This window comes from Camarhynchus parvulus, chromosome Z (genome assembly GCF_901933205.1).
Source record: "Camarhynchus parvulus chromosome Z, STF_HiC, whole genome shotgun sequence".
Lineage (NCBI taxonomy): Eukaryota > Metazoa > Chordata > Aves > Passeriformes > Thraupidae > Camarhynchus > Camarhynchus parvulus.
The window spans coordinates 11,906,632-11,933,583 of NC_044601.1; the positions used below are offsets into that span (position 1 = coordinate 11,906,632).

Here is a 26,952-nt window from a genome sequence, read left to right on the forward strand (position 1 = left end):
ATAGAAACCTCCTTACTGAGTTGTATGTATGTTTGAGGGACTTCTTTTCCCTTTACATGCTCAGCTCTCCTCAGTTGCTTGAACTCTGTGAGTGATTCAGGCGTGATGTGATGGTGATGCAGATATGGCAGTGCAAGCGAAGCCTGAACTCTTAGATTTTTTCTCAAAGTTTTGCTTGAATTTCCATGGTTTTTTTCCAAAAGCTTTTAGATAATTAGGCAGTCCTAGGACATTAGGAAATGTCCTTGCATACATGTTTAGTTGGTTTAAAGACTGGAAATGGAGAAAGCCTGGAATGATTTACTTTCAGAAAGGCAGGAAGTAATGGTGGGATTCCTCAGGGGTAACACTTGGACACATGCTCTCAGAATTGTAACAAGTGAGTTGAAAAAGTATGCAAATCCAAGTTCATCTGGCTAATAATACAGGGCTGTTCAGAGTTACAAAGACCAGGGCTCTCTGAAGAGGTATGTAACCTCCTCATACCATGTTTCTGGCCCACAAAATTTCATTGTAATCTTGGCCATGGACAGAAAGGACTCTCCCTACATTAAAAAAAAGTGGATTTTTTTCTGTGTGGACTTTGAAGCTTGGGAAAAAGGGATCTTGGCATTTATGGTAGCTTCATGCAAATGTTGACTCAGTATGGAAAAATGCAAGTGATAAGTATTTGCAAAATAGGAGTATTTCAGTTGGAAGGAATCTTATCAGTGATCATCTAGTCCAGTTGCCTGACCACTTCAGGAATGACCAAAAGTTAAAACTTGTTATTAGGGGCATTATCCAAATATCTTTTGAACACTGTCAGGCTGAGTTAAGACATGGTGTACTGCCCAGGATTCAGTCTTATTTCTGTCAATTTGTTTACCATCTAATCAACCTTCGGTTGAGGGTGTCAACCAAGAAGCCAGTGCTTGACCACCCTCTTGTTAAAGAAATGCTTCCTAACATCAAGTCTGAACCTCCCCTGACAGTCTGCCTAGGAGGCCTTGGTTCCTAGTTGTCTCACTGAGTACTTGTGACCAGAAGTTATTTCCTACAAACTTCACACATTTCCCAGATTTGCTTGTCACAGCAGTACAGTGTTCACAGTAGATGTCTGGGGAGTTGCAATCTCCAGTAAGAACAAGATACCAACCCAGAGATTTCTCCTGAGTGCCTGTTGGTAGCAGACACTACAACACTCCCTGGAAACCAGGGTCTCTCATCCACGTCATCAGTAGCGGTAAGGGCTGTGGAGTCAAACCTCCGCTTTTCATACACTGCAACTCCTTCACATTGCCTGCCCTGCCCATCCCTCCTGAAGGGCCTGCAGCCCTCCATCCCAACATGCCAGGTGTGGCACTTGTTCCACCAAGTCTTGCTGACACCAAAGAAATCATAGCTCTGGGAACTAACCGGTGCTTGGTGTTTATCCTGTTAGTTTCTCATACTTTGTGTGTTGGTGTTCAACAAGTGTTTCAGATGTGCTCCAAGATCAAGTCCAACTCTCGACCAAACACCCATTGTCAACCATAGCACTGGTTGTCAGTCTAGTCATTTATTGACTACCTCCAGGGATGGTGACTTGACCGCCTCCCTTGGAAGTCTGTGCACTGCCTGACCCCCTTTTCAGTGAAGAAATTCCTCTTAATCTCCAGCCTGAACCCCCCCCAGTGCAGCTTGAGTCTGTATCCTCTTGTCCTGTCAGTGGTTGACTGGGAGAAGAGATGGAGCCCCACCTGGCTACAGCCTCCTCAAAGGGAGTTGCAGAGAGTGATAAAGTCACCCCTGAGCCTCAGGCCTCTCAGCCTGAACAACCCCAGCTCTTTCAGCCACTCCTCATAGGAATTACCCTCTCCAGCTCCAACCCTTTACCTGCTGCTTTGCCCTTCTCTGGCCCCTTTTCTGCTGGGCAGCTTTCCAGGCACTCTGCCCAGCCTGTAGCACTGCACAGGGTTGTTGTGACCCAAGGGCAGGACCTGACACTTGGCCTTATTGAACTTCACACCTTTGCCCTTGGCCCATTGATCCAGCCTGTCCAGATCCCTCTGCAGAGCCTTCCTGCCCTCCAGCAGGTCAACGCTCCCACACAGTTTGCTGTCATCAGTGAATTCTGCTGAGAGTACAGTCGATCTCATACAGATCATCAGTAAAGATTTTAAACAGGATTGGGCCAAATACTAATTCCTGAGGAACATCACTGGTGACCAGCCCCCATCTGGATGTGACACCATCCACCTCCACTCTCTGGGCCCGGCTGTGCAGCCAGTTTCTAACCCAGCAAAGAGTGCTCCTGTCCAAGCTATGGGCTGCCAGCTTTTCCAGGAAAATGCTGTGGGAGATGGTGTAAAAGACTTTTCTCAATTCTAGGTAGACAGCATCCAAAGCCTTTCCCTCACCCTCTGGGGACATCGCCTGGTCGTGAAAGGACATCAGATTGGTCAAGTGAGACGTGCCTTTCCGCAAACCCATACTGTCTGGGTGAGATCCCTTGGTTGTCTGGCATGTACTATATGATCACTCAAGATGATCTGTTCCATAGCCTTTGCCAGCACCAAGGTCAGGCTGACAGGCCTGTAGTTCTCCACATATTCCTTCTAACCCTTCTTGTGCGTGGGCATCACATCAGCCAAATTCCAGTCATCAGCCTCCTCGGTTATTCAGTACTGATGGTAAATGATGGAGAGCAGCTTGGCAAGTGCTTCTTTCAGGTCCCTTAGTACTCAGGTGAATCCCATCCTGTTCATAGAGTTGTAAGTGTCTGAGTGGCACAGCAGGTCGCTTAACAACCAAAAATAATTTCATCCATCAGGACAGATGGATCCTGTCAGACCCTGTCATACCTTGTGCCTCAGAAGTTCTTCTATGTTTATAAAACCCAAAGTTTTGGTGAAAACACCAATCCTAGAGCTGGTATTTTGGTAGAATGAATAACAAGCAGACACCTTTTAGTTGACAGAATGAAGGGATGTATGCATATTTATTTGATTCTGGAGTTTTCTTGTGGTAATGACTGCCTTAGTCGTTCTGCTTGTTTTCTGAAGGAGCTGGTAGAAAAATAACACTACCATTCTGAATTTTGAAATTCGGCTTGTGCTGGAAGAGATACATTTGCTTTTCAGCAGTTCTAGAACAAAGATGTTCCTTTCCATAAAATACTCTACTGGCTCTAGCTACATACCAGATTAACTATTACTTGTCAGAGGACAGTTTTTTGTCTCTAATCTATCATTCCTCAGTCAGGTTTCTTACTGCTTTTTAATAAACATAAAGCTAAACAATGTGTAACATGTGAGTATATTCTTTAGTGACCTTAAATCACTACAGTGACCTTTAATGACTGTATTGGCTGATGATCTGTGAAAAGGCTCCTCAGAGTGGAGACCATTTTCCTGGCTGTTTACTGTGAGGAGGAGGCTTTACAGGGTAAAGCAGGGCTTAGTTTTCTTCACTTACTCTCTTGGATATCTGATAAGGTGTTGGACAGGTCCCACAGTCTATTAGTCTTGAAAATACATCACTGGAAAAAAATTGGAGGAATTAAGGGGGAAATTAGCATTTTTTTCACTGTTTTGGGGGTATTTGATTGGTTTGTTATTTGGTTTTTGGTTTGATCTTTTTTTTGTGATAGTCACTACAAGTTGAAGTTTATCACCACAGAAAGGTAGAGAATTTTTTAGATGAGACCTGCATGAGACAACAATGAGATGTTGCTTAACTGACCGGTAGGAGGTTTTGTTTATTTTATCTTTTTTTAGCTGTATTTAGTTCTCAGATTCATATTTTACATTTATACGTGTTGGGACTTTTTGCAGAAAGTGAAACTGAAGGGTTGGGAAAATGCCAGGATTAGATGGTAAACAAATTGACAGAAATAAGATTGAATCCTGGGCAGTACACCATGTCTTAACAAAATAGGTACTCCATACTAATCTGTCAGGCGGCTGAGCTTTTACTGTAACATTTTACTGTAGCAGTGAACTAAACAGGTATGCTCAGAAAAGAGGATTGCCACAGTAGAGAGTTGTATTCCTTGAGAAATTTTAATCGGGTCTTCACTCTCAGAGAAGGAATTTCTATGCCACAGTTAAGCTATGTGAAGCAAAAGCGATCTTTCTAAACAGAGAAACAAACTTGAAAGAATAAAGAATCCAACTCTAATGTACTTTGCACATGGAGGAGACAATGGAGCAGTCTGTCACCTCTGGCAGTACGTATGAATGAAAGCTCACAGTTTTACACAAACCCTAAAAGCTGTTTCCAGTAGATGATCTCTTGAATTACAATAACTTTCTTTTGCCACCCTCATTGAAGAAATTGGTGTTTAGACACAGAGCCAGTAGCCATTTACAATGGAGTTAGAGGACACAAGACATGTTATACCTAAAATGTAATTAGATGTGCTGTAGGTACTTCAGCACAGAGCAGACTACAGTTGGTGTCAGCCTCGCTGAGAAGATAGTGTCCTGGAATGTGTGGAAATGAACTGGTTGAGGACAGAAGGTCCAGAATGACTTTGCTGTCCAGACATAGTGCTAGAACAGGCTGCAAATCAATACACCTGAAACTCAGTCCTGGTGATGAGTGGTTAGACAATGCTGTGAGCCACCAAATGAAGTCAGACTCCATTTTGACAGCATCTTTTCTTACTCCTGCAACCTGTGCATCTCCTGTGTCTTAAATCTTGTCCTTTTCTGACCTTGTAGGAGAACTTCAATGCATTATGAGGTAAAGGGTATTACAGCCAAAAAGAACTGCTGACAGAATTGTCTGCTGATCCTCAGTGCTGGCATAAAGATGTGAGGAATAGGGGCAGCCCTCAACAGTATGGAGTTGTTAGATTGACTCAGCTGTCTTACTGCATCACAGTTTCCTCTGTAATTGTGTATTTGCAGAAGCCAGTCTTGTAAGTACAAGAAGCTGGAGAACAAGTATCTTCTCTGTGATGTGCAGAGTAATGGAGTGGGAGGGTGAAGGGGATGGGCAGAAGGGGGCAATCTAAAGACACTCTTGAACTTTGTAGAGCTTACCATCCCAGCTCTGAGCACGAGCTGAATCTGAACAGAGGATATCTTGACAATAGGGATTCTTTAGTTTAGCCACAAAAGAAAATAGAAAGATATACCTAGTATGATTTGCATTCTAACATTTCAGGTAAGTACAGAAGAAATGACTACCAGAGACAGAATCACTGAGGGGGGTAGGGACCTCCTTTGATTACCCAATGCAACCTCCATGCTCATGCAGGGTCACCTGCAGTCTGTCCAGGTCTGTATCCAGTCATGTTTTTAACAATGGACATGCTGCAGCTTTTCTGGCCAACATATTCCAGTCTGTTTCAGCTTCCCAGTTGACATGATGCTTAGCTAAAAACAAGTGTTTTGATGTGTTCTTTTGTTGTTTAGGGTAAGAAAATAGATATCATAGCTTCCCATGCAAAATAATTAATTGCATATCAGACTAGAAGCTGCAAAAGCTGGAGTGGATTCCAAGGATTAGCTGTAACTGGATGATGTAAGAAGCTTCCAGATCTTTGTAAGGAAAAGCTCCTTACTGAGTGATGCCACCATATGCAGTGGGGATCTTCAGCCTTTCAAGAACACTGACCAAGTCTCTTTTTTTCCCCAGATTTGGTTGCTCTGGACACATACCCAGCAGTTCAGTTATTGCTTTCAGAAGCAGCTACTTGGTACAGGAGGAGTCGAATGTTAATGTTGAAGCAGTGTCTCACCGTTGCCTGGGGAGACCTGTACTGTAGAGGGATGGGCAAAACCAGTGGGACCTGAAGTTGTGGTGGCTGCCAGTGACAGCGAAGTGCTGTCAGCCAATGTGTAGATGTCAGGTAGTGCTGATCAAGGCCAGAAATACTTTCCTCACTGCTTTGCGCTCCAGCTTGTTAGGAGTTTAACTTCATGTATTGTTGAGAAAAGTCAGGTAGATGAGAGCTGCCTTCACACTGAAGTGTTTGTCTAGGGTGCCTGTCACTAAAATGTTTCTGTGTACAGTCTCTGGCATGTATGCTGTGGTGGTTGAGCTTCCATGTTGCATATTTAAATCAGATCTGAAAGAACTCCTGCAGCACATTTCTGAAGAATTCTTCTCAGTGAATCAGAGTGATAGTTCTGATTTGTATTTTAGAGCCATCTTTGAGAACCTGTTGGATACTTAAAACTGTAGAGCCAGACTTCTGATGAGACTCTGTCACTGACATTAAATGCTAACTTCCTCGGCAGGTTTTCTTTTCTTACCTTGCAGAAGAATAGCAGAAAATAACTGCATATGCTAGTTTGAATGTAACATTGAAATTGAACAACACCTATTCTGACTAGAAACTCTCATTTCAAGGATGTGTTTTCTCCAGTTCCTTCTTGGAAACATCATGTTGATGCTCCAGGGGGTTACCAATATACGACTATCACTGTACACACAATTAAGTAAGGCTGGCATTGGAAAGTGGATACTTTCTTTAGTTTCTATATGTTGGTCAGTGGTTTTTTTAAATGTTGTCAAGCATATTTGTGCAAAGATTTTGTCCTGCCAATACAGGAGCATGTCTGCTTTTGTCCTTGCTATATGTGTATGTCAAAACAAGGGGACTTGCTCTTTTCCATTTCACTCAGTTGCAGTGTCAGTATTTATTTTGGGAATATTTTTTTTATTTGAAGTTTTATTATTTGAGTCTCCAGATTTCAGTTTTTAAGAGCTGCTTCTGTTATTCAAGCGCAGGGAAAAATATTATTCTCCTGTGTAGAACAACTTCACTCTCTGTTGCCCTGATAATTCATTCTGCCAGCTGTTGCCTCTGTTTTGTGCTGTGTAATGGAGAGATTATAAGAGGCAAGGTCATAGAATCACAGAATATTCTAAGGGACCCACAAGGATCATTAAATACAAGTCTTAGCCCTGTACAAGGCATCCCCAAGAATCACACCATGTGCCTGAGAGTGTTGTCCAAGTGCTTTTTGAGCTCTGTCAGGGATAGTGCTCTGAGCACTTCCCTGGGGAGCCTGTTCTAGTGCTCAAACCATCCTCTGGCTGAAAAAGATTTTTCCTGATATCCAACCTAAACCTCCCCTGACACAACTTCAGAGCATTCCCTCTGGTCCTGTCACTGGTCATCAGAGTGAAGAGATTAGTGCCTGCTGCTCCTCTTCCCCTTCCCTCTCAGGAAGTTATAACTGCAACTCAGTTTCTTCTTTTCCGGGATGAGCAGACCAAATTATCTCAGCCACTCCTCATATGGCCTTCACCTGAGGCCTTTTCTACCTTCATTGTCCTCGTTTGGATGCTCTCTAACAACTCAACGCCTTTTTTCCATTGTGGCACCCAGAACTGCCCCCAGCACTCGAGGTGAGGCTGCCCCAGAGCAGAGCAGAGCAGGACAGGCCCCTCCCTTGCCTGGCTGTGATGCTGTGCCTGATGCACCCAGGACACGGGTGGCCTTTCTGGCTGCCAGGGCACTGCTGACTCACGTTCAACTTGCCACTGACCAAGACCCCCAACTCCCATTCCATGGAGCTGCTCTCCAGTCTCTTGTTCCCCAGTCTATACACACATCCAGGCTTGCCCCATCCCAAGCGCACAATCCAGCACTTCCCCTTGTTAAACTTCATACTGTTGGTGGTTGCCCAGCCCTCTAATTGATCACAGTCTGTAAGGCCTTCCTGCCTGTGAGGGAGTCAACAGCTCCCAGTTTTTTATCTTCTGTGAACTTGCTTAGTACTCCTTCCCAGGGTTACTAAGTATCCAGGTCATTTATGAAGCTGTTGAAGAGCACAGGGCTGAGGATGTAGCCCTGTGGGACCCCACCAGTGACAGGTCACCAGTCTGATGTCACCCCAATCACTGAGCCATGAGCCAGTTGCTCACCCATCATGTGATGTGTTCATCCAGGTGTGTGCTGGATGTTTTGTCCAGAAGGACTCTGTGAGAGCCAATATGGAAAGCTTTACTGGAACCCAAAAAGATTATATCCACTGGATCAGCTAGGTGGGTTATCTGTCTTGTCATAAAATGAAATTAAGTTTGACAAGCAGGAGTTTATCCTCATGAACCTGTGCTGGCTGTGACAAATGACTGCATTGTCTTTCAGGTGTTTCGCAGTACCTCCCAGTATAATAATGTGCTTGCAGAGCTGGGCTGTCAGCCGTACTAATGGGGAGTACCTTAAAGGCAAATCTGTAAGCTCAACAGGAAACTTGGTTGAGACATTTGTGCTTGAGAAAGGGTGTGTCTTTTGAAGTGCTGCTCACAAGTGGAGCCGTTTGCTTGTTATTAGAAGTTTCTGTGGCCTTGAAGGTGATGTGATTCCTGGAGATGTCCTGTGCAGGGCCAGGATTTGGACTCAGTGATTCTTGTGGGTTTCTTCTAACTCAAGATATACTATGATTCAGTGATTCTAGTGATGTCAGCCTGTGCTTATTTATACTGAAGTAATCTGAAACAATTTACTGAAAATAGTGTTTTGCTGTCTCTAAATGGTTTGTGCAGTTAGCATATACAGCCTCTTCAAACCTGAACTTCAGTGTCTAGAAAACCCCAGAGCTATTATTGGAGTTAAGAGGCTTAAAGATCTCTGAGGATCTTCTCTCCTCAGTCTGCTGCTGGTCTACTGTGTAAGGGTTTATAGTCCTGTCAGCGAAAATTTATTCAGCTCTACTGCAGCTCTATTTAAAGAGCACTAGCCAAGAGAAGGGATACATAAAGGCAGACCTTTGCATCCAGCTTCTTCCAGGATGGTCCAACACAGCATTCTCAAACAAATCGTTGTCTTGATAATGTTAAGTATTTTCTGGATCTAAAGGTTTCCTTGGCTGGTCATGTAAATTAATTCCTCAGCCTTGTCCATGGACACATGGGACATCCTTATCAATTCCTCTCTATCTAGGATATGATTATCTGCCAAAATGGCATGCTCTGATTTTTTTGCCTGTGTGACTTGATATACTTAGGTCTCCTGACCATGTATTAAAGCCTTTGCAAGGCTTTGATAAGTTTTTTGTTTGGTTCTATTTTTAACTGAACTCCTTTCTTCTCCTGTGGTGCAAAGGGCGCTGGTAGATTCCTCATACCAGAGGGGACAAATACAGGTGCTCTCTGTCAGGAATCATTGAAGGCATCTTGGTCCTTATAGGTTTTACTGCCAGACATGTTTATTGTCTCTTACATTAAGCTGACTAGCAGAGATGCCCAAGAACTTTGCTTTCTTATGTCTTATTCTTATTATATTCTCATTCAATATAGAAAATATTTCTATTTATATACATGAAAATTATTTTCTTTGTGTCATGCCAGTGTTCATGGAAGTTGACCAAGGCCTCTTCCCAATAACCTTTTCACAGATTGTTTTGTTGCCAGCCTAGAAAATGTAATGCAGAGCAAGTGTATGGAAATGCACTTATATAGTTCATTTCCTGAATCTTAATTCAGACTATGTGGCAATTTGGGCTAAGTGTGATGTGATATACATGGGACAAAATACATTATTCTAGACACAGCAAAGGCCATTTGATTATTTTTCAATGCATTGTAACTCGGTATTTGTTTCTTGCTAATGTTATCTTGATAATGAGTGATATATGTTATTCTTTTTCTGTAAGAAAATACCTGGAGTTTTGTTCATTATGCTTTGATTGTATGTTGCTAGGACAGAGCTGCAAATAATTAGCTGGGCAAGGTTTATAAAGTTCTGATGGGTGTGGACAATAATAGAGTTTAGGTGAATGCTACCCCTGAGTAGTAGCAAGTAATTCAGCTGCTCCATGTTTTTTCATTGATGTGCTTTTGAAAATGACTTTGATTAGAGTTGTTTCCTCTGACAAAGGAACTCCAAAGTGGAGCTACATAAACCTTTCTTTGTAACTTTCTTTGTTTTTCTTGCTTCGGGACCAATGCGAAAACATGAAGACCTTTTGTTATCTCAATTTTACATAGACTCCTGCTAAGGTATGGTTAGGTCAATCTAGGTTGAAACTGCAAAGCTTTAGGAAGCAGAATTTTATTGTGAGTTTGTGGCTACGGTTCTGAAACAGTACTTTCAATGTTGTGACTCTAGATTATGTGATAAGCTTATAGCAAAGGGTGGATATATAGGGACTGGCAAAATACCTGATTCTGAAGGAAGCTGGGGCCATGACTTAAAAGGGTCTAGTCAATTTTGTTATGAAATTTATACAAAACAGAAATTTCTTCCTTGATTTCAGAACTTTTGTAAAGAAAACTAGTTCTCTGAGTATGGCAGCAGATAGCCTGCCTGACGGCACTGCCTGGCAAGTGTCCTTTTGTTTCTGAAGTATAGAGTCAAATCTTCTTTCCCTCAGAAAACTGAAAGAAACTTTTGCTTATGATCTGCTTGCCTAAGGGGGAGGTTAACATGGAAAAGATGTAAATTTGTGAAGGGTGTCACCATCTTCTGGTCCTGCTAGGAGGAAAAAGAGACTGTGCTTCTTTGGAAGCAAGTACCAGATGTATCGCATGGATTAGATATTTGCCTACTACTGATGTACTCATATGTGTTTGGAAGCCTTCAAAACAGAGAAGGAAGCATTACAGGAAATGCTAACCTGTAGTAACTGCCTCAAGCTTAGCTCCTGGTGGATGTTCTCTTCAAAGTCTGTATAAAATGCATATTATAAAAGTGAATTGACAAAACGATTTAGTGTTACAAATGCAACGGATTATTGATTCTCTTTGTTGTTTTCCAAGGTGGAGAAAATACACAGAGGTGATCCAATAGATGGATTTATTTATCCTGCTAAGAAAATACCACCAGCAGCAAAAAGCGATGCTGAGCAAGAAAAGGCATCTCAGAATGTTACTTCACCAAAAGCAGACCCTTTGTTAAAGCCAAATATGGAGACCGCACCTGCATCACTCAGTAGCGACTTCAAGGCAAAAGTTGTTGGCATCTTGCTGAAGTATTCCAATGGTCTTTGGGCTCATGCGCTTCCCAAAGTGTACCAAGACACTTACCAAGTAAAATTCCCAGAAGACATTCTAAATAATCTAGAGTTGCTGTCAGATGTATGTGTTGTGGACTACGTATCTGAAGTCCCCAGAAAGGCGATCCTCTACGCTAAACCCCAGAAATGCAGTGATGAAAATCTGAATGTCACTGAGAAAGTCAAGAGGCATGATGGTGTGAAGGCCACAGCTGAACAGCAGTATGAAGAATCCAAGGACCAGTACCTAGAAAACATAACTGTTCCTTCTCTAATTATTCCATCAGAAGGATCTGTGTCCATCATGGTGTTAGAATTGAAAAACACTAATGAGGTCCTTATTAGGCAAGTTTATATTTTGGAATCTTCCTTTTTTGCTTTATTTATAATCCACATGTTCATATTGAGCAGGTTGCCAGAAAAAAAAATAGATGAACAGGAGGTTTCAGGACTTTATTATTTACTTATTTTACTAATGAAAATTTTAAATCGTTTTGTTTGAATGTTTAAATGGAAATTTTCTTAAACTTTTTCTGTCCTGAACCAATCACTTTTATCATTAGCTGTAATGTGTCTGAGAATCAAGGCAGATTTGACTTGCAATTGGAAGACTTTATAAAATAATCCCACTATAACACAAAACAGTATTCTGATATTACTATTGTGCTTATTAAAATACTTTTTGCATCTATACCTTAGACTAACTGGGCATGATTTGAGTGCACTCAGATTCTACTTATGGAAAGATGAGCATTCATCCAGCAAAAAACTACTAGTGTTTCTTGATTTGGTTCCTAATCAGCCTGCTCCAAGGGGACAGTGTAAGAGGTGGATTGTTACATTACATCTGTTACTTCCAGCCTGCTGTGCACATGTGACTTAACTCTACAAAACATTCCTGTGCACCTTTTAGTTCTGGCATCATTTTTAACTTACTGTCCATGTGGAATATGGTTCTTAGCTTTCTAGTCTGTTATTTTAAGGATGTTTCCCCTAAGTATTTCAGATGAATACTTTGAGTACTGTGGATTAAAATACCATATGACATTGAGCTGAGGATGGTTATGTAAAAATTTCTCTACAAAGCAGGCGTTCCCAAATTTGAGCCATGTTTCTTGGACAGTATTGAAGCTTCTCATTTTGTCAGCTCTGTGTAGGTACATGATGATAATTAGTGGTTTCTTGGTCCTAGTTACAAAAATTACTACTTCATGGGCAGGGTCATTTATCCTGATATGATGAAACTAGCCCTGGAGGGATTAGGGTCTTTTGCCATGACAAGAAAATGTTCATGTAGACATATAGGGAGGAAACAGCGCATGGGCTCTTCTTTTCTTACATGTCCTACCAGCCTCTTTCTGCTGACCTACACAAGAACTATGTAGCTGCTGTTGGCTGATGTTGATTTTTGCAGGATCAATAAAATCAAGATTCCTAACTCAATCTCAGGGATGGAGCAATATGTCTTTGCTTTCTTGGTATGTGGCAAAGATTTTTTGTCTGAAACCTTTCACATGCAGTACAAATGAAGGCAGTGCCGAAAGGTGCTGGTTTTGATGCCGTTTCTGTTTTGAGACATGGATCAATTTTCAAAGAATTGTAATGTTGTTATGATAGAGAGATAGATAGAAACACTCTTAGATATTTGCTAGACATTCACAGCGGAGTGTTTGAAGGAAGAGATGATACACTAGGTACTGCAGTTGAATTCTTAAAGGAAATAATAAAATAGGGAGTGAAGCAGGAAATTCTGAAAGATTCTTCTGCTTTCAGTTGAGTTACTCTGACTGTCTGTTAGGTATATTTATGAAATAAATGTTCAAGAAACTATTGAGTCACGCATGCATGACTGTCATCCCACTTTATCTCCATTGCGAAGTATATGAATGCTTGCACAGAAACAAAAAGGCTGTTTCTAGGAAAATCAGAGTTCCCTGGAATGTGGTCAGATTTAACATAATGTTTGTAACAGAGTTATGATACCATGTTGTATTACAATATCTGCACTATCTCTGGACATATAATCAAACTATGTGGTAGAATTGAGTAGAATCATGATCTCTATGAACAAGTTGAAACAGTAGCTAGTAATACAAATTTGTGGGTAGGTTTTCCTTTTGTCTGCTCTAATCTGATTTGTTGCTGAAGCATTCGGAACTTCCCATTTGGATTTTCCAGAAAGTTTATATACTTGATTTAAGAAGACCTGTGTAACCCAAACAGCATTAATATGAATTAGGTCAGCAGCCAAATACCAAGATTAAACTGTTGTATGAGAGAAAACAGCGCTTGGTTTAACAGCTAATTTTTAAAGACACTTTAGATGCTTTGGTTTAGATCAGCTGCAGTGAAAACCAGATTAAGAGGGTGTTTGTTAGTGACAGGGTAACTTTTTTGTCCTAAAAAGAGAGGAGTTTGGACATGAATGTCTTAGAAAATGTATATAATTTATTCATATATGCATGTAAATGTTCTTATGTTTTTATTCAGCTTTTTTGAAGTTGCATCCCAACTCTTGTTGTGGTTTTTTTTGGTTTTGTTTTTTTGTAAAATACCATAGGTATGTGGGCAAAGAGTATTCTTCTGCCCAGGAACAAATGGAAGATGAAATGAAAATATACTACAGTCAGACCAGTACAGTGTCATCAGCTCAGTCTCTGAGTGTTGGGCAGCTTGTTGCAGTACATGCTGAAGAAGATGCCTGGTTGCGTGAACGGATAATTTCTCTAGAGGACAACAGAGTTAAGGCAAGCAATTACCTCCTCTGGCACTTGGAGAAAGAATTGAGACAATTGTTTTTTAGATACACAGTCAAGTCTTAAATATGCTGCATTAGTATTCTTTCTTTTCTTGCCCTGAAGTGTTCTACTTTCAGGTATATGAGAAATTAAGACCTTGTAGAGTTATATGATTGACAAAATTAAATGGTCTTTCAGGTTTTTCTCCATGATAGTTTGAGTTTGGGAACTTTGGTTTTGGTTTTAAAAGGAACTGGGCCCTATAGCACTGCGGTACTGAAAATGTACCTTTGGTCAGAGGAATGGTTTGAGGGGAACACAGGAAGAGGAAGGGAAGGACAACATTCATTTGCTCCTAGATCTTGTCTGAAGTCTTGTACTGAAGTATCTCTAATATGCACTGAATAGCCAAAAAAAAAAAAATAAAAAGGAGTTATGTCATATGGTCATATGTATATTAGTTAAAGCCCATTGACATTATTTAATTCCTCTGTTAATAAAATTTTCCTGTGCTGAACAGAGTCTTCTTGCCATCTGCAGTGAAGTTAGAACATATATTAGAAGGATAAAAAAAGTTTGATACTGCTCAGTTATTTCTTGTCTAATCAGTATTAATGATAGATCTTTAACGTTTTTGTTTCTTTCCCCAGCTCTGCTTAACATACTTTTAAAGTTGAACCATTTTATAAATACTGAAATAGCACATGTATTAGAATTAAGTTTTTTTCTGAAAGTTAGTATGATACCCTTCAGCTGTGAATTGGAGTTGGGTGTCAAAACTTGGTCTTGTGAAAGAGAGGTCTTGTTGGGTTTAGAGAGGTGGCAAGAAAATTAGTGGCATGCTTGCTTCTCATTTCTCCCTAGTCAGAGCTATCAGTCCAGAGAAAGCTGCTGCTTTATTGCAGCTTTTGCTGATTATCCTTTGTCACAGTGTTCAGACCTCCTTTTTAATATTTGCTATGCAGATATTTTGCAAGATAGAGTTTTAGAAAAAAGTTGTAGGAAGTCCCGTCAAAGCCTTCCTTCTGTAACTTTAGCTCCAGTTATTTGCTGCCAGTAGTAGTTTCCATTCTGGTTTCCTGCATTGACTGTGGTATTTATATCAAAGTAAAGACAAGCTTAAATCACAATTATTCTCTTAATGCTGTAAAAACAGTAGGCAAAACTTAAAATGGCACCTAATTGGTATTTGACTTTTCAACACTTTGAAAACTTTGTAAATAAAAATTGTGACTTTATTACCTGTTCCTGTTTAAAGTTCAGATTCTGCAGAACAGTTGGAGAGGATGGTATTATATAGAGATCTTGAGAAGGAGGCTTTCTCTGAAAACATGAAAGTAATGGTGCTAAACTGGCAAAAAGTAATTTGTCTGTGGTTGTATAGAGAATGTGGCAACCAAATACAGTCTCCCTAGACTCAAGGAAACATACTTAATATTATATTCATGATCTTGTGCTTTTAATTCTCTTTTCCCTTCTCAGGTATACTATGTTGATCATGGCTTCAATGAATTTGTTGAAAGCAACAGTGTATGCAGACTGCAGAAACAGTTCAGATCACTTCCTTTTCAAGCTGCAAAATGTAAACTGGCAGGTAAGAGAAAGCCAGTGCTGGCTGCACACATGCCTACTGTTGGCACAGCTTATGTATTGAAGCCTCTGTGATTTGGGGAGTTCTGATCCTCTTTTTGGAATAGTTCTGTATGTGATAGATTTTGTTCAGCTCAGCTAGTCTAAGCAGACATGAGTATGCATGGAAAGAAGGAAAAGAAAGGAAGAAGGGATGTGAAGAAGAATTTTACAGAGAATCCTTGATATTAGAAGATGATTTTATCCTGTACCTCTGTAATGGAGCTTGTTTCTGCACTTTACATGGATGTCTTTGTCCCTTTAACATACATGAGCCCAAAGAAATAGAAGGAAACATTGAAAGTAAAGGAAACATGTTGTGTCAAGTAATGTGCACTAGCACATTTTTTCCCATAAATGAAGTACATCTGTTGTGGCCAAACTAGGCAAAATTTCTAAATATGAGCCTGTTTAATTATTCTGAAGTGATCCTAGTGCTATTGGAAAGGTAAATTTATTTACCTTTCTAAAACTAGTAGGCCTTTCTAACTTTTTAAAAATATTAAATTTTAAATATGTGAAATTGCTGTGAATGAGCTTGTCTTATTTTTGGTTGGATGATTTTTTAATACTTGACATGCTTTCCATTTATTTCTGCACATTTGCCTCAACTCCTTCTGAAGAGGGTCTTTTTCTTTTCTGTTCTGCCCCTAAAGATGGCTTTCTTTGATAAAAAGGTAGAAATCAAGTAGATTGCAAGTAGTAGGGGTGCAGTAAAACTTCTGTACACAGAAAGGTCTGGTGTGTCTTACAGGATTGGAAGCCTTCTGTGATGATCCTGTCCTAGTAAAGGCTGTGGAATCACAGACATGCTTCAAGATATTTGCTGTGGAAATACTGGAAAAGAGTGATACTCCTCTTCTTGTTCTCTATGACACTTCGGAGAAGATGATATCAACATCAATGCTACTTGTCTGAAGGCATTGTATGACAAGTCCCTTGAACTGCACCTACAGGTACCATTGTCCTGTTTCCTCCTTAATTATTAAAAATCATTGACTGTTGAGGTCTTAGATGGACAAAAAACAGTAGTCAGAAATTTTGCTAAATTTTGTGGGGTTTTTTTTTTCCCTTTCTTGTCACACTCTTACTGTTGCAGGTAGATGCACTATATACAAATGTCAGAGTAACAAGTGTTTCCTCTGATGGGAGCCTTTATTGTCAAGTGCCATCCAAAGGCTTGTCTAGACTTTCTGAGATATTGCAGAAACTAGAAGACTACTTTATTTACAAGGTAAGTTCCACGGTAAGGGAAGTGGTAAAGTCATGCAGCATTTCTCCAGAGAGTACCAATAATTTTCCTTGCGCATAAGTTCAAGTTTCTGTGGTAGCCATAGACTATTCAAAAAGGCTAAAAGTTCTTTTTCTTGTTTGGGTATTCTGGGGTGCACCTTTCAGTGTGAAAAGTGTCTTTTGATGCTTTCTTTTCAACGTCAAAGTGATGTATAGGGGACTTTTTAAAAAGTCTTAAGTAGCTTTAAAATAGGCACGTGATAGAGAAGTCTGGTGTTCCACCATGTTTACTGATACATGCAGCATCCTTACTAGTCTCAAGGGAATTTAGCTCAAAGAGAAAAAATCTTACGAGAATCTAATTTGTAAGAATTAAGGTAATCAATTTTGTAGTTCTGCTGAGCCTGACAAACTCAAATCATACAAAGCAGATCCTGTTGGAACTGCTGCTGGTGAAACTATGCTGTCAAAGTGTTTGAGGTGTAGGAGTTAAGCTTTAGACCTGTTGTTGTGACCAGCTGGTACTATTTTATACTGAACGCATTTCATTTATCAGGATTCAGTTTCAAGCAAGGTAAACACTGAAAGAAAATGTGTAAATATTTTGCTAAAGTTGCTAAAGTTTAGCAACACAAGTTGCTAAAAGTTGCTAAAATATTTAGCAACACAAAGAAACTAAGGAAGGCAGCCATATAGGTGTTTCAAGAGTTGGTATTCTTGGGAGAGAGTGGTTGTTATTTTCTTGCTGCTATCAAAGAAAGAGATTGTTCTTCAGATTCTTTTAATACCAGGCTTTGCAGCTTATCTGGAGTGTTTTAACTCATTTTGCCCAAGAATTTAAACATAGTAAGATGTTGATTGTTCTTCAAATGTAGTTTCCCTACTTTTTCTAGTGTAGCTGTTTTCTTGTTATGTTATTTAGGATTATCATGGTGCCTGTCACTCCTATGAGACTTTCATTTGAGTTAGCAGTAAATTTGGTTTGCTATATGTCTCAAGAGATTGCATGTTCTAGAATATAAGCTAGGAGCTTCTTCACTTGAGCTTGTCTGTCATAGCTCTTAACTGCTCTCACTTTTCAAGCCAAGTAATTGTCGGTGATTACCTAGTCTGTTTCCAAATGTGGCTTTTTACCCCTGTCACTTCATGTTCTCCCAATTTCCCTCTAAGATACAGAGTTTGGGATGTAAAGGCTTACCAACTGGGGAAACTTAAAGCAATGTGATAAGAAGTGTTTCTAAAGCCAGAAAGATACTTTTTATTTGAAGCAGAGCTTTTGCTTCTCAGTACTGTTTATGCCATGTGTTGCTTTTGAAATGGTTGGTTGAGTGCCAGATAGTAATAGCTCTGTGATTTTTGACTCCTGTTTTTGTATTTGCAGCAGACATCTGAGTTCAATGTATCGCTACCTTTCTGTGGCAAAATCTGCTTGTTTCCTTCCAAGGGAAAATTGGCACGTGTAGAGGTAAGAAGTATTCAAAAAGCAGCTAGAATTTGCCCACATAGAAATGTGTCTTCTTTTTGTTCAACTCACTCTGAATGTTTAGTTTCTATGAAATGTTTTATTATGTGTTTGTCACTGTTGGTTTTTAACCTCAAACTTATGCTCTTGCTTTCTTCTTTCAGATAAAAATTATTCACACTAGACGGGCACTTGATGTGCAATTTATGGATAGTGGAACAGTTGCTACTGTAAAAGTATCAGAGCTCAAAGAAATCCCACCACAGTTCCTGAGAGAAGTAATTGCAGTACCTCCTCAGGTATGAAGACATGTTAAAGTTAACCTGTATTCAATCTCTTGGCAGTGTTAGTAATGCTGCTACTTCAAGGTTTATGTACTAAAGTTCTGTTTTGTTTCACAGCATTCAGCATTGCAGTGTATTTTATTGTGCATCTTCGCCTGAAATAAATCCCAGTGTAGTCCTGTGAGTTGGTGGATGTTGTGTGTGTGTCATGGTACTGGATTTGCGTTTTGCTCTTTCTGTTTGTCATGCATGATTGACTCTGTCAGCATTATTCTCTGAATTGGATCAGCTTTCATATTACTAAATTGTACCTTGTATACTTAATTCTGTTCTTAGGCTTTGAAGTGCTGTCTGGCAGATCTGCCTCCTAACACTGGTATGTGGACTCCAGATGCTGTACTGTGGCTGAGAGATGCTGTAATAAATTGTCCTGAATTTAGCATGAAGGTAAGTAGTCAAAATGCCTATGAGACCTGAACTCGCATAGGCATGTGGAAAGAGCATTGGAAGAACAACTTCAAAAGCTTAACAGCTCATCAAATTGGTTTTTGTTACAGAAGTGTAGAAGTTTATATCCAGCTGAAGGACATAAATTCTATACAAAGTTCTTTTCTTAGTAAATTTGTTATAAAACTTACTTGCTTAGACCTGTTAGAATCTTGTCTTTTCCCCTCTGCTGTGAATTTAGCAATTTTCACAGCAGTTGTTCATTTTGCTGTCCAAGCCCAAATATGCAGCTAGAGTTATTTTGCCACTGATAAGAAAGAAATGTACTTGTCATGTTTCAGCACATAGAAATACGCAACTTCTCAGTTAATCTTGAATTACTTTTATGCCTCTTGTGAGCGAAGCTTTTTCTCCTTCTAGTCTTTGAAAGCAGTTTTTTTTTTGTTTGCTTTTTCTAATTGGCTTTGTTTTAGTATATGCTTTGTATAGTTAGAATTTCTGTTATCTTTGAAATAAAATTGTTTCCATTTGCAATTTTCAGTTAGTTCAACTTGCTGAAAATATCCTTCTAAAGGAAATCTATTATAACTATTTATTATAACAGACTAAACAAAGGTAATTTCTTCTTAACCTTTTGATTCCAGCTGCTGTCAGACACTTTGAAAAAGTGCTTTATAGCTTTCCATAACCTTGCTTGCTTTAGTCTAGACCTCTACTCTGAGACTTACACCTGTTGTGCCTGGCTTTTCTAGACATCCTCTCCCAAAAGAGCTTGAATTTGGTGCTCATTTTTGCTGTATTAAATAATAGAGAGCAGATGCATGCTTTAGTTGCAGAAGGTTTTTATTCCTGGCTAGGAACATCAGCAGAAGCATCTTTAAAAAATGTTGCGTACTTTGTCAAATTAAAATTTAAGTGCTTTACTATTAACAATGTTGGCATATCTAATGGTAAATAGGAAATATTTTTATGTCAGTGCTTGAAAATTACATGTGAGAGAAACCTAGAAGATTTTTTTCTTTTTTTTTTCCATCTAATTTAGCAGGCCTCATTTCCCATAATGACTGGAAGATAGTTTAAAGGATTAGGTGTTATTATTTAATGAGTTGTTTAGATCTGTGTGGATACTGGCTACTGTTCTTCTGAAAGCAAGAATTCTGCACGCAGTACTGTCATTGAACCTGTTGGATGGAACAAAATTCAAGTTTTGTGTTTGCTTTAAGTTAGTGGAATTGCTGCAGGTGTTTTTTATCTTTTTATCTGCTGTGAACGGCTTATTACCCCCAACTTCTTTAATATCTTTGAAAGAACACTGAAACTGTTTCTGTATGTAAATGCAATGAACTGTTGCTGCTTTAGTCTTCAGTACAAAATCAGATGTGCCTTTAAGAGTTACTAACTGGTTGTTAAACGGTATTTTGTGTTCCAAGGTGATTAAACAGGATGCTTCAAAAGGAATTGCACACATTTACTTGTTTGCTCCAGAGAATTTCCCAGACATGGATCGTAGCATCAATAGACAGATCAAAAATGCAGACTTGTGGAAGCATCAGAAAGATGTTTTCTTGAGTGTGGCGCCCAGTGGGACTGGCTTCACAAAAGCTGTAGGTGATACTGTTCCAGCTCTGCAGTTACCTAGTGGGAAGCCGGAGAAGAGTTTCCCTGATTCAGGCAGAGAGCCTGGCAGTGCAGTGTCCACCACTGAGATGCCGCCCCCTCTACCCTTGCCAAAGCCTGGTGACCTCATGGATATCTACGTCTCAGTGGCCTGCCATCCCGGTCATTTCGTTGTCCAGCCTTGGAATGAGCTAAACAATCTGTATGCCCTAATGGAAGAAATGATCTTGTACTACAGCAGGGCAGAAGAGAAACCTGTGACCATTGAAAAAAATAAGCTGTATGCAGCTAAAATTGGAGATGAGTAAGTAGATACTTAAATTACTTAAAATCTTTGAGAGCAAGCTTAACTCTACTAAGCTAGGCAAGCCTAGTTTTGCTTGGTCCGCATTGTTAACAACGTAGCAGATGTCCAATGATATCTGAGAGATTAAGAGAGTCAATGAGATTGCAGTCTCTTCATGCTTCCAGATTGTAGCTGGGATAGTTGATATTATTCAGTTAAATCCAGGTTTGGGAAACCTGAGGCACGTTGGTCAAGATCTTTTGGTTGTGCATTGTTTTTCTGGTGCTTTGACAGTGTGTGAATATGAATTCAAATGATCTGTTCTTGTTGTCCCCCCTTTTAGGTGGTACAGGGTCATAATAAAAGGGATCCTTAGAAATGGGTTTTTGTCAGTGTATGAGCTGGACTATGGCAAACATGAGTTTGTCAGCGTAGGGAAAGTACAGCCGCTCCTGGATACGTTCAGAAGACTACCTTTCCAAGCTATCACAGCTCAGCTTGCAGGTAGGTATCATCATTTGCAATTGTTTTTGTTAAAGTCTTACATCAGTGGGCATAGGAGATGAACAGAAATGTAAAATGGAAAAAAGTCAAAGGTTATGTAATTGAGTTTTTTCTACATGTTTATGTCCTGCTTTTATTCTTGGCATAGGCGGTGATGATTCTGTTTAATTTTTTTAATTTTTGTTTAATTTAATGCAGCACTTTAAGATACTGTCTTTGAAAATGGAGACCCTTTAAACTTTCCCAGCAGCTGCTTTTCGTGGTCATAAAATTTATCATTTAATGTGTGTGATATCTACTATGCAAAAGACACAGGGAAATAAGAACTTAATGTTTTTTGGATCCTTTAACATAGACAATTACCAAGAGTGAAAGTTATGATGTGACTGTTGGTAAGAACCTAATGTTCTGATTATCATAGTTTACATAAAGTTAGGAACCTAGATGTTGAATTTCTAGAGGATTTTATACATATATATATATATATATATATCTTGACCCTACTGTAATTCCAGTGCTTATTTAGAATCCAGAGTTTCCTGAAATATATTGGTTTTCTCAAACAAACAGAGAGCTCCATGAGGGGATGGGGCTTTCAATAAGCTTACATAAAAAAATTTCCTTGAGAATATGGCGCATAGAGAGTGTTCATGCATCTGAGGGAATTTCAAAAATAAAAATTGGTCTCTCCTTGCTCTCTTTTCTTTCATTTCAAAATTTTTCCTTCATTTCTGTGTTGTCTTGGGATGTATATGTCTCATTTTAGTCAGCTGCTGCTTACTGATGCTGTTTGGTCAGCACTGCTCTAGATTTCAATCACAGAATATGCTTGTTGGAAGTGACAGGTGACAGAGTTAGTGTCCTGTGCCTTCTGTGGATTTGCTTTCTTGCATAGCCTCAGTGTGACCTTGGGGATTGTTTTAAACTAGTGATGTGTGATGGATGTGCTACCAACAGTCTGGGGTCCTCAGCGTGCAGTGCTGTGATGTGGCTGATTTCTAGCTGTGTCTGTCTTCTGGAGGATCCAGCCCAGCAAGCCTGCAAGTCATCCACTTTTCCTTCTTCACTGAGTCTCCCAAGTAGCTAGCTAAATTGCCTCTGAGATGCTTCATATTGTCAAAGCAGGCCAGCTGAGCCTGGAAGATCAGTAACTATTGTCCTGCTATTCTTCCACTTTCTTCTCCCTGTTTTTGTGTCTCATGCCTCTTAGTCACTGATCTGTTTCCTTGTAAAATCCCATTTGCTTTTTCATTTGCATAAAGCTTTCCTAGCATTAGTTACTCTTCCTTAAGTGTTGATTAACTATTGACTTTTAATTCCTTTTGGAATCTGCAGGCAGCTGTGTTCCTGTGTTGTCCTGTCAGTGGCAAGCTGCTGCTAATAATAAAGCAAAGTATTAGCATTTTGCTCTTCTGCTTCTGTTATCCATCAAGTGGCTTTTGGGTATTCCACCATGATATTTGAGCCCCCGTGTGTAGATGCTGTACACTAGCAGTGGTCTGGGGAACTGAATCCCAAGTCTGCAGGAGCCACTTATTTCTAGGTGGATTGCGGCCATATTCAAAAACCTGTTTAGGTTCCAGCAGACTTGACTTTGTGGGATACTACTCTGAAAAAAGTAAGAGCAGTTGTGAGGCATTTAGGCATAATTTCTCTTTGTTTCTGCCCCCTATATGTCTTGTCTGGGACTTGAAGGTTTGGCAGGTGTTTTAGTAACTGATGCTGCTTTGAGATTAAGAAAATCTAAAGCAAGGCCAACGGGACAAGTGATGTCAGCACCCTCAGGCTGAAAATAAAGGAAGTTTGTTTTGAAAGGATCTTTAGTTTCCTTTTTGTCGTGGTTCCTGATAAGCCCTGGTCATGCAAGACAGCTAATATTCTCTGAATTGCTCAGTGAGTCAGTGCATCTGCCTTTCACTTCTGCAAACACATCATTATCTTTAAACTTCAAGAAAAAAAAAGTAATAATTAAGCTTGTTTGTGTGGGAGATGAGTGAGCTTGTGGTTTTTTTCTAGATTTAAGTTGCATGCATTAGCACTTTAAAAACTGTTTTCTCAAGTATTTAAACTCACACCACTTCTTTTAAACTTAGATTGTTCTAGTCTATAAATGACTTTCTGTTTTGCTTTACATTTGTCCTAGGAGTGAAAAACCAGCAGTGGTCAGAAGAGGCATCAATAGTGTTTCGGAATCTGGTAGAGAAGAAACCTTTTGTGGCACAGATACAGGCAGTTAATGACAGCACTAACTCTTGGGATCGAAAAATAGTGACTTTTCTTGTGGACACGTCTCTTCCACATATTGATACATGGATTCATGATTTTGTGTCTCAAAGTCTTGTGGAATTTTCAAAGGGTGATTAATCATTACTTCTGCAATGTAGCAGCTTAGCAATAAAATGAGTAACTGGCTTTGAAGAGAAATATAACTACTACATGGCCTTGAAGACATAATGGGGATAAAATTGAAAAATCTGTGTTTGTTTAACAAGTTTGGATTCTGTTGACTTCAGTTGACTTTCTGAAAATTTTCACGTTGTTTACCATTGTAATGCTAGAATATATTTGAGTTAAATTATTTTAAAAGTTATTTATCAATAAAACAATGTTCAATTTTGTTCTTGTGATCATTCCCTAATTTTGGAGGGATTTTTATCTCATAGCTGTTACTTGGTGTCATTACAGTGTAGTCCTTCCTTTAACAAGTGTTTTTTATTTCCGAATTTATTGTCAGAGACATGCATTAGTGTTGAATTTTTCCGTTTTCCTTAACTTGGTAAGCTTTGAGTACTGCCTTTGGCATACTGCATTTGTGGGGTGGAGCATTCACAGACAGCTGTTCACTTTGTGTACTTACTGCTCTGTTTGCTGTTCTTTAGCAGTGATACCACTTTCCTGAATTCTCTGCTCCCCTCCTCACCCCACCTCTCTGACCAGCTGCTAAATTCAAAGCATTCCTTTCCCTCATTTTTTGATAGCTTGTTTTCATGTATGCTTCTGAGACTCTTCAGAGGACTTCTGCTCCCTGGGGACAGGGGAAAGCAGTGTCCTATAAGCACGCAGATGGATGCTTGAAGTCCTTGGAACACAGTATTTTCAGCCTACTTTAGAACCTACTTTATTTTTGGTCTTAGAAATATTTACAGGAGGTGTAGACATATTTCATAGTCTGCTGTCTCGATTTAAATTTGCTTGCCATAGTCCCTCGAGATTGTTAAACACAATATTAAAGCTTTACACAAGGAATGCCAGCAATGGGACTTTTTCTGCTGTGTAGTATTTCTAGTAGGACACAAGCCAAGCTAAGAAATTCTGCTATAATGCTGTTTGCAGAAGTACAGGAGACTGGACAGAAAGGGAAACAAGACTGAAAGGTGCTGTGCATGTGTAATAGTAGGGTGGGAGAGAGAAAATGCATGCAAAGAGTCTGAGCACATAAGCTGTTTCAGCATGTAGGACCTATATTTGCACGCCCTTAGTCTAATTCCGGTGGTGGTCTGGAGAAGGTCTGGGCTAAGCAGCAGGGAGTCCTCTGGGAAGTCTGGTGCACGTCTCTCTGTCTGGGTGTACGCTGGGTGTAGCAGAGCCCTTACGGGGCAGTGATAAACCAGCAAACTGCTGCTCTAATGCAAATTGCTACTTAACATGGTCCTCTCCGTATTTAAGTGTGCTGAGGCTGAGACGTCTAAGTGTACTTCAGAGAGGGGTAGTATTACTATGAAGATAGTAATTATTTTTCCATATTAATCAACTTCTTCAGCTGCCATGGCAGAGAAGGTGAAGAATGCAAGTGGAGGAAACCATGTGGTGATGAGCTGCTGTAGGATAAACTTAACTGCAAGTTTCCCTCTGTTTAGGATGAGTTCTGAGTTGGAAAATTTCAATGATGTAAGACAGTAGAATGAGAAGCACTCCCCTGAGCTCCTGAAGAGAGATTTCCTATGTGAGTAAGACCATATCTCACCTTCCCAACTGTGCAGGCTAATGCTACAAGCCATTTTCATGGCAATAGAGCATTTTGCTGGAACTATTTTAAAGCTTCATGAGAAATACATGAGCTGTATTTGCATCTGTAAAGGCTTGAGGATCTGCTCTTTGTCAGAAGTTTATTTGTGCCTCTCTATTGATGAGGCAGAGTTTGTAACTTTTCACTTGTAGTATTAGAGGACAGATCCTGGCAGATGTTCAAGAGACTCAAGATGGTTTCCAAGCTTATCTGCCCCTTCTGAAACATCCCTCACCCTCTCCTTGGTTGTTGGTGGCTAAAAAGCCCAGATCAGAAGCAAGGACACAATCCTACAGTCCCACGCATTTGCACTGCTCAGTGCTGGAGATGCCAGAGGCTGCTTTGTGTGTTGGTAAAACAGACTGCAGTCTAACTGATCAGCAAACCCTCAGGCACCACTGTTCACCTGGTGAATTGTTTTGTGCATGCACAGAGCGTACACCCAACCCAAATTATGACACACTGTATTCCATTCATATGCTGTATCCAGAAGGGCTGCACTGACATGTCTCTCCATCTTCATTCCCAGGATACAGTACCACCCCTGCCTTCAGCAGCCCCACTACAATCCGTTACAGTACAGGTACTGCTGTCTCCTTGTGAGAACTATGATTTTACACCTGCTTGTAGTGTTGCTCTCGTAGCCCAAGTAAGATCCCGTGAGACATTTGCTAATTGACCTGCTAGTGCTCTTTGACACATTTTATGCTCTGCTTTGAAAAACATGCAATGCATGTTGGGCATACACAGTATTGAACACTTTGAGATTGCTGAGTTTCCAAGCCATGAAATAGCATAATAATTAGTTAGTCTGCTGTTCCCAGGAGGTACTAGGCATGCCTGCTTGCTCTGTGGAAGCTGTTGATGCGCCCAGAATGCTGTGTGGTTCTTCCGTTTTTCAGCAGTCAGTGTTGCAGGTGCTTCTGAATGGTTTTTCTGCTTTCATGAATGCGTGGCGCTTCACTAGGGCTGCATCCACAGCCAGTGTCTAAATCAGGAGGTAGTGGAGTTACTTTCCATTCAGACAGCTATTAGAAAAGCTTCCACTGGAACCCTCCATGCAGTTCTGGGCACTGTCCTCCAGGAAAGATGTGGATTGATCACAGAGAATCCAGATGAAAACAACAATGTCTAGGAAGTCTGGTTTAAATAGTAGGATTTGCAGTTTGTCTGGATGGAAGAAGGCTAAGGAGGAAAACACTTTCTGAAGTTTTCACTGATAAGTATTTTTATGTGTAGATAAAACAAGGCATGTAAAAGTTTTAGTTGCAGGAAGAAAGGGGCACAGCCAGGCAATTCACTGGAACTCCAGTTTCACTATAAATGCCAAAACCATGTAGGATGTATCTGCAGAAGTCCAGCTGATCATCCCTTGGAATGTGGATTTGGAATGTCTATGCCTTGGGACCCCAGCCAGGATAACTTTACAACCAGAAAAGGAGAATGCAGTTTTGATAAACATGTTTTGTAGATAATTGTGAATTTTTAAAAATTTAAAATGATCCTTGATTACCTAGAGAAAACAGATGATGCTGTAATAACTAAAACAAACAAACAAAGCAGGTCTCTTACCCAAGGCTGTGAACAGTAAGCACTTGCAAACCTCCTCTTTTCTGTTTATTCGATCTCAGCTGTATTTTGTTCAGTTGACAAAGTTTAAGTTTACCTGTTTTTATCTCCCAGTGTGTTCACTCCAGCTCATTCTAATGGACTCTTGTTTTGTCAGAGAAACATGAGAACCTTCTTTGCCATCTCAAAATGAATTCCTATCCCTAGAGTTTCCAATCCTAGGCTACTCTTTCCCCATTTGGGAAGACTTTTGTT

The 26,952-nt window shown here is 40.0% G+C and overlaps 1 protein-coding gene across 1 annotated transcript in view; it reads left to right on the forward strand.

The window, feature by feature from the left end:
* TDRD7 (tudor domain containing 7) overlaps positions 1–23,674 on the forward strand; it is a 43,603-nt gene extending 19,929 nt beyond the window's left edge. Inside the window, 12 exon segments of the mRNA XM_030968536.1 lie at positions 10,687–11,267; positions 13,483–13,669; positions 15,143–15,254; positions 16,044–16,166; positions 16,169–16,245; positions 16,389–16,523; positions 17,904–17,987; positions 18,149–18,283; positions 18,605–18,715; positions 20,146–20,636; positions 20,962–21,122; positions 23,266–23,674. Of these exon segments, the coding sequence (XP_030824396.1) occupies positions 10,687–11,267; positions 13,483–13,669; positions 15,143–15,254; positions 16,044–16,166; positions 16,169–16,245; positions 16,389–16,523; positions 17,904–17,987; positions 18,149–18,283; positions 18,605–18,715; positions 20,146–20,636; positions 20,962–21,122; positions 23,266–23,486 (2,418 nt within the window). The 3' untranslated portion in view covers positions 23,487–23,674.
* Positions 23,675–26,952: the final 3,278 nt, after the last annotated feature.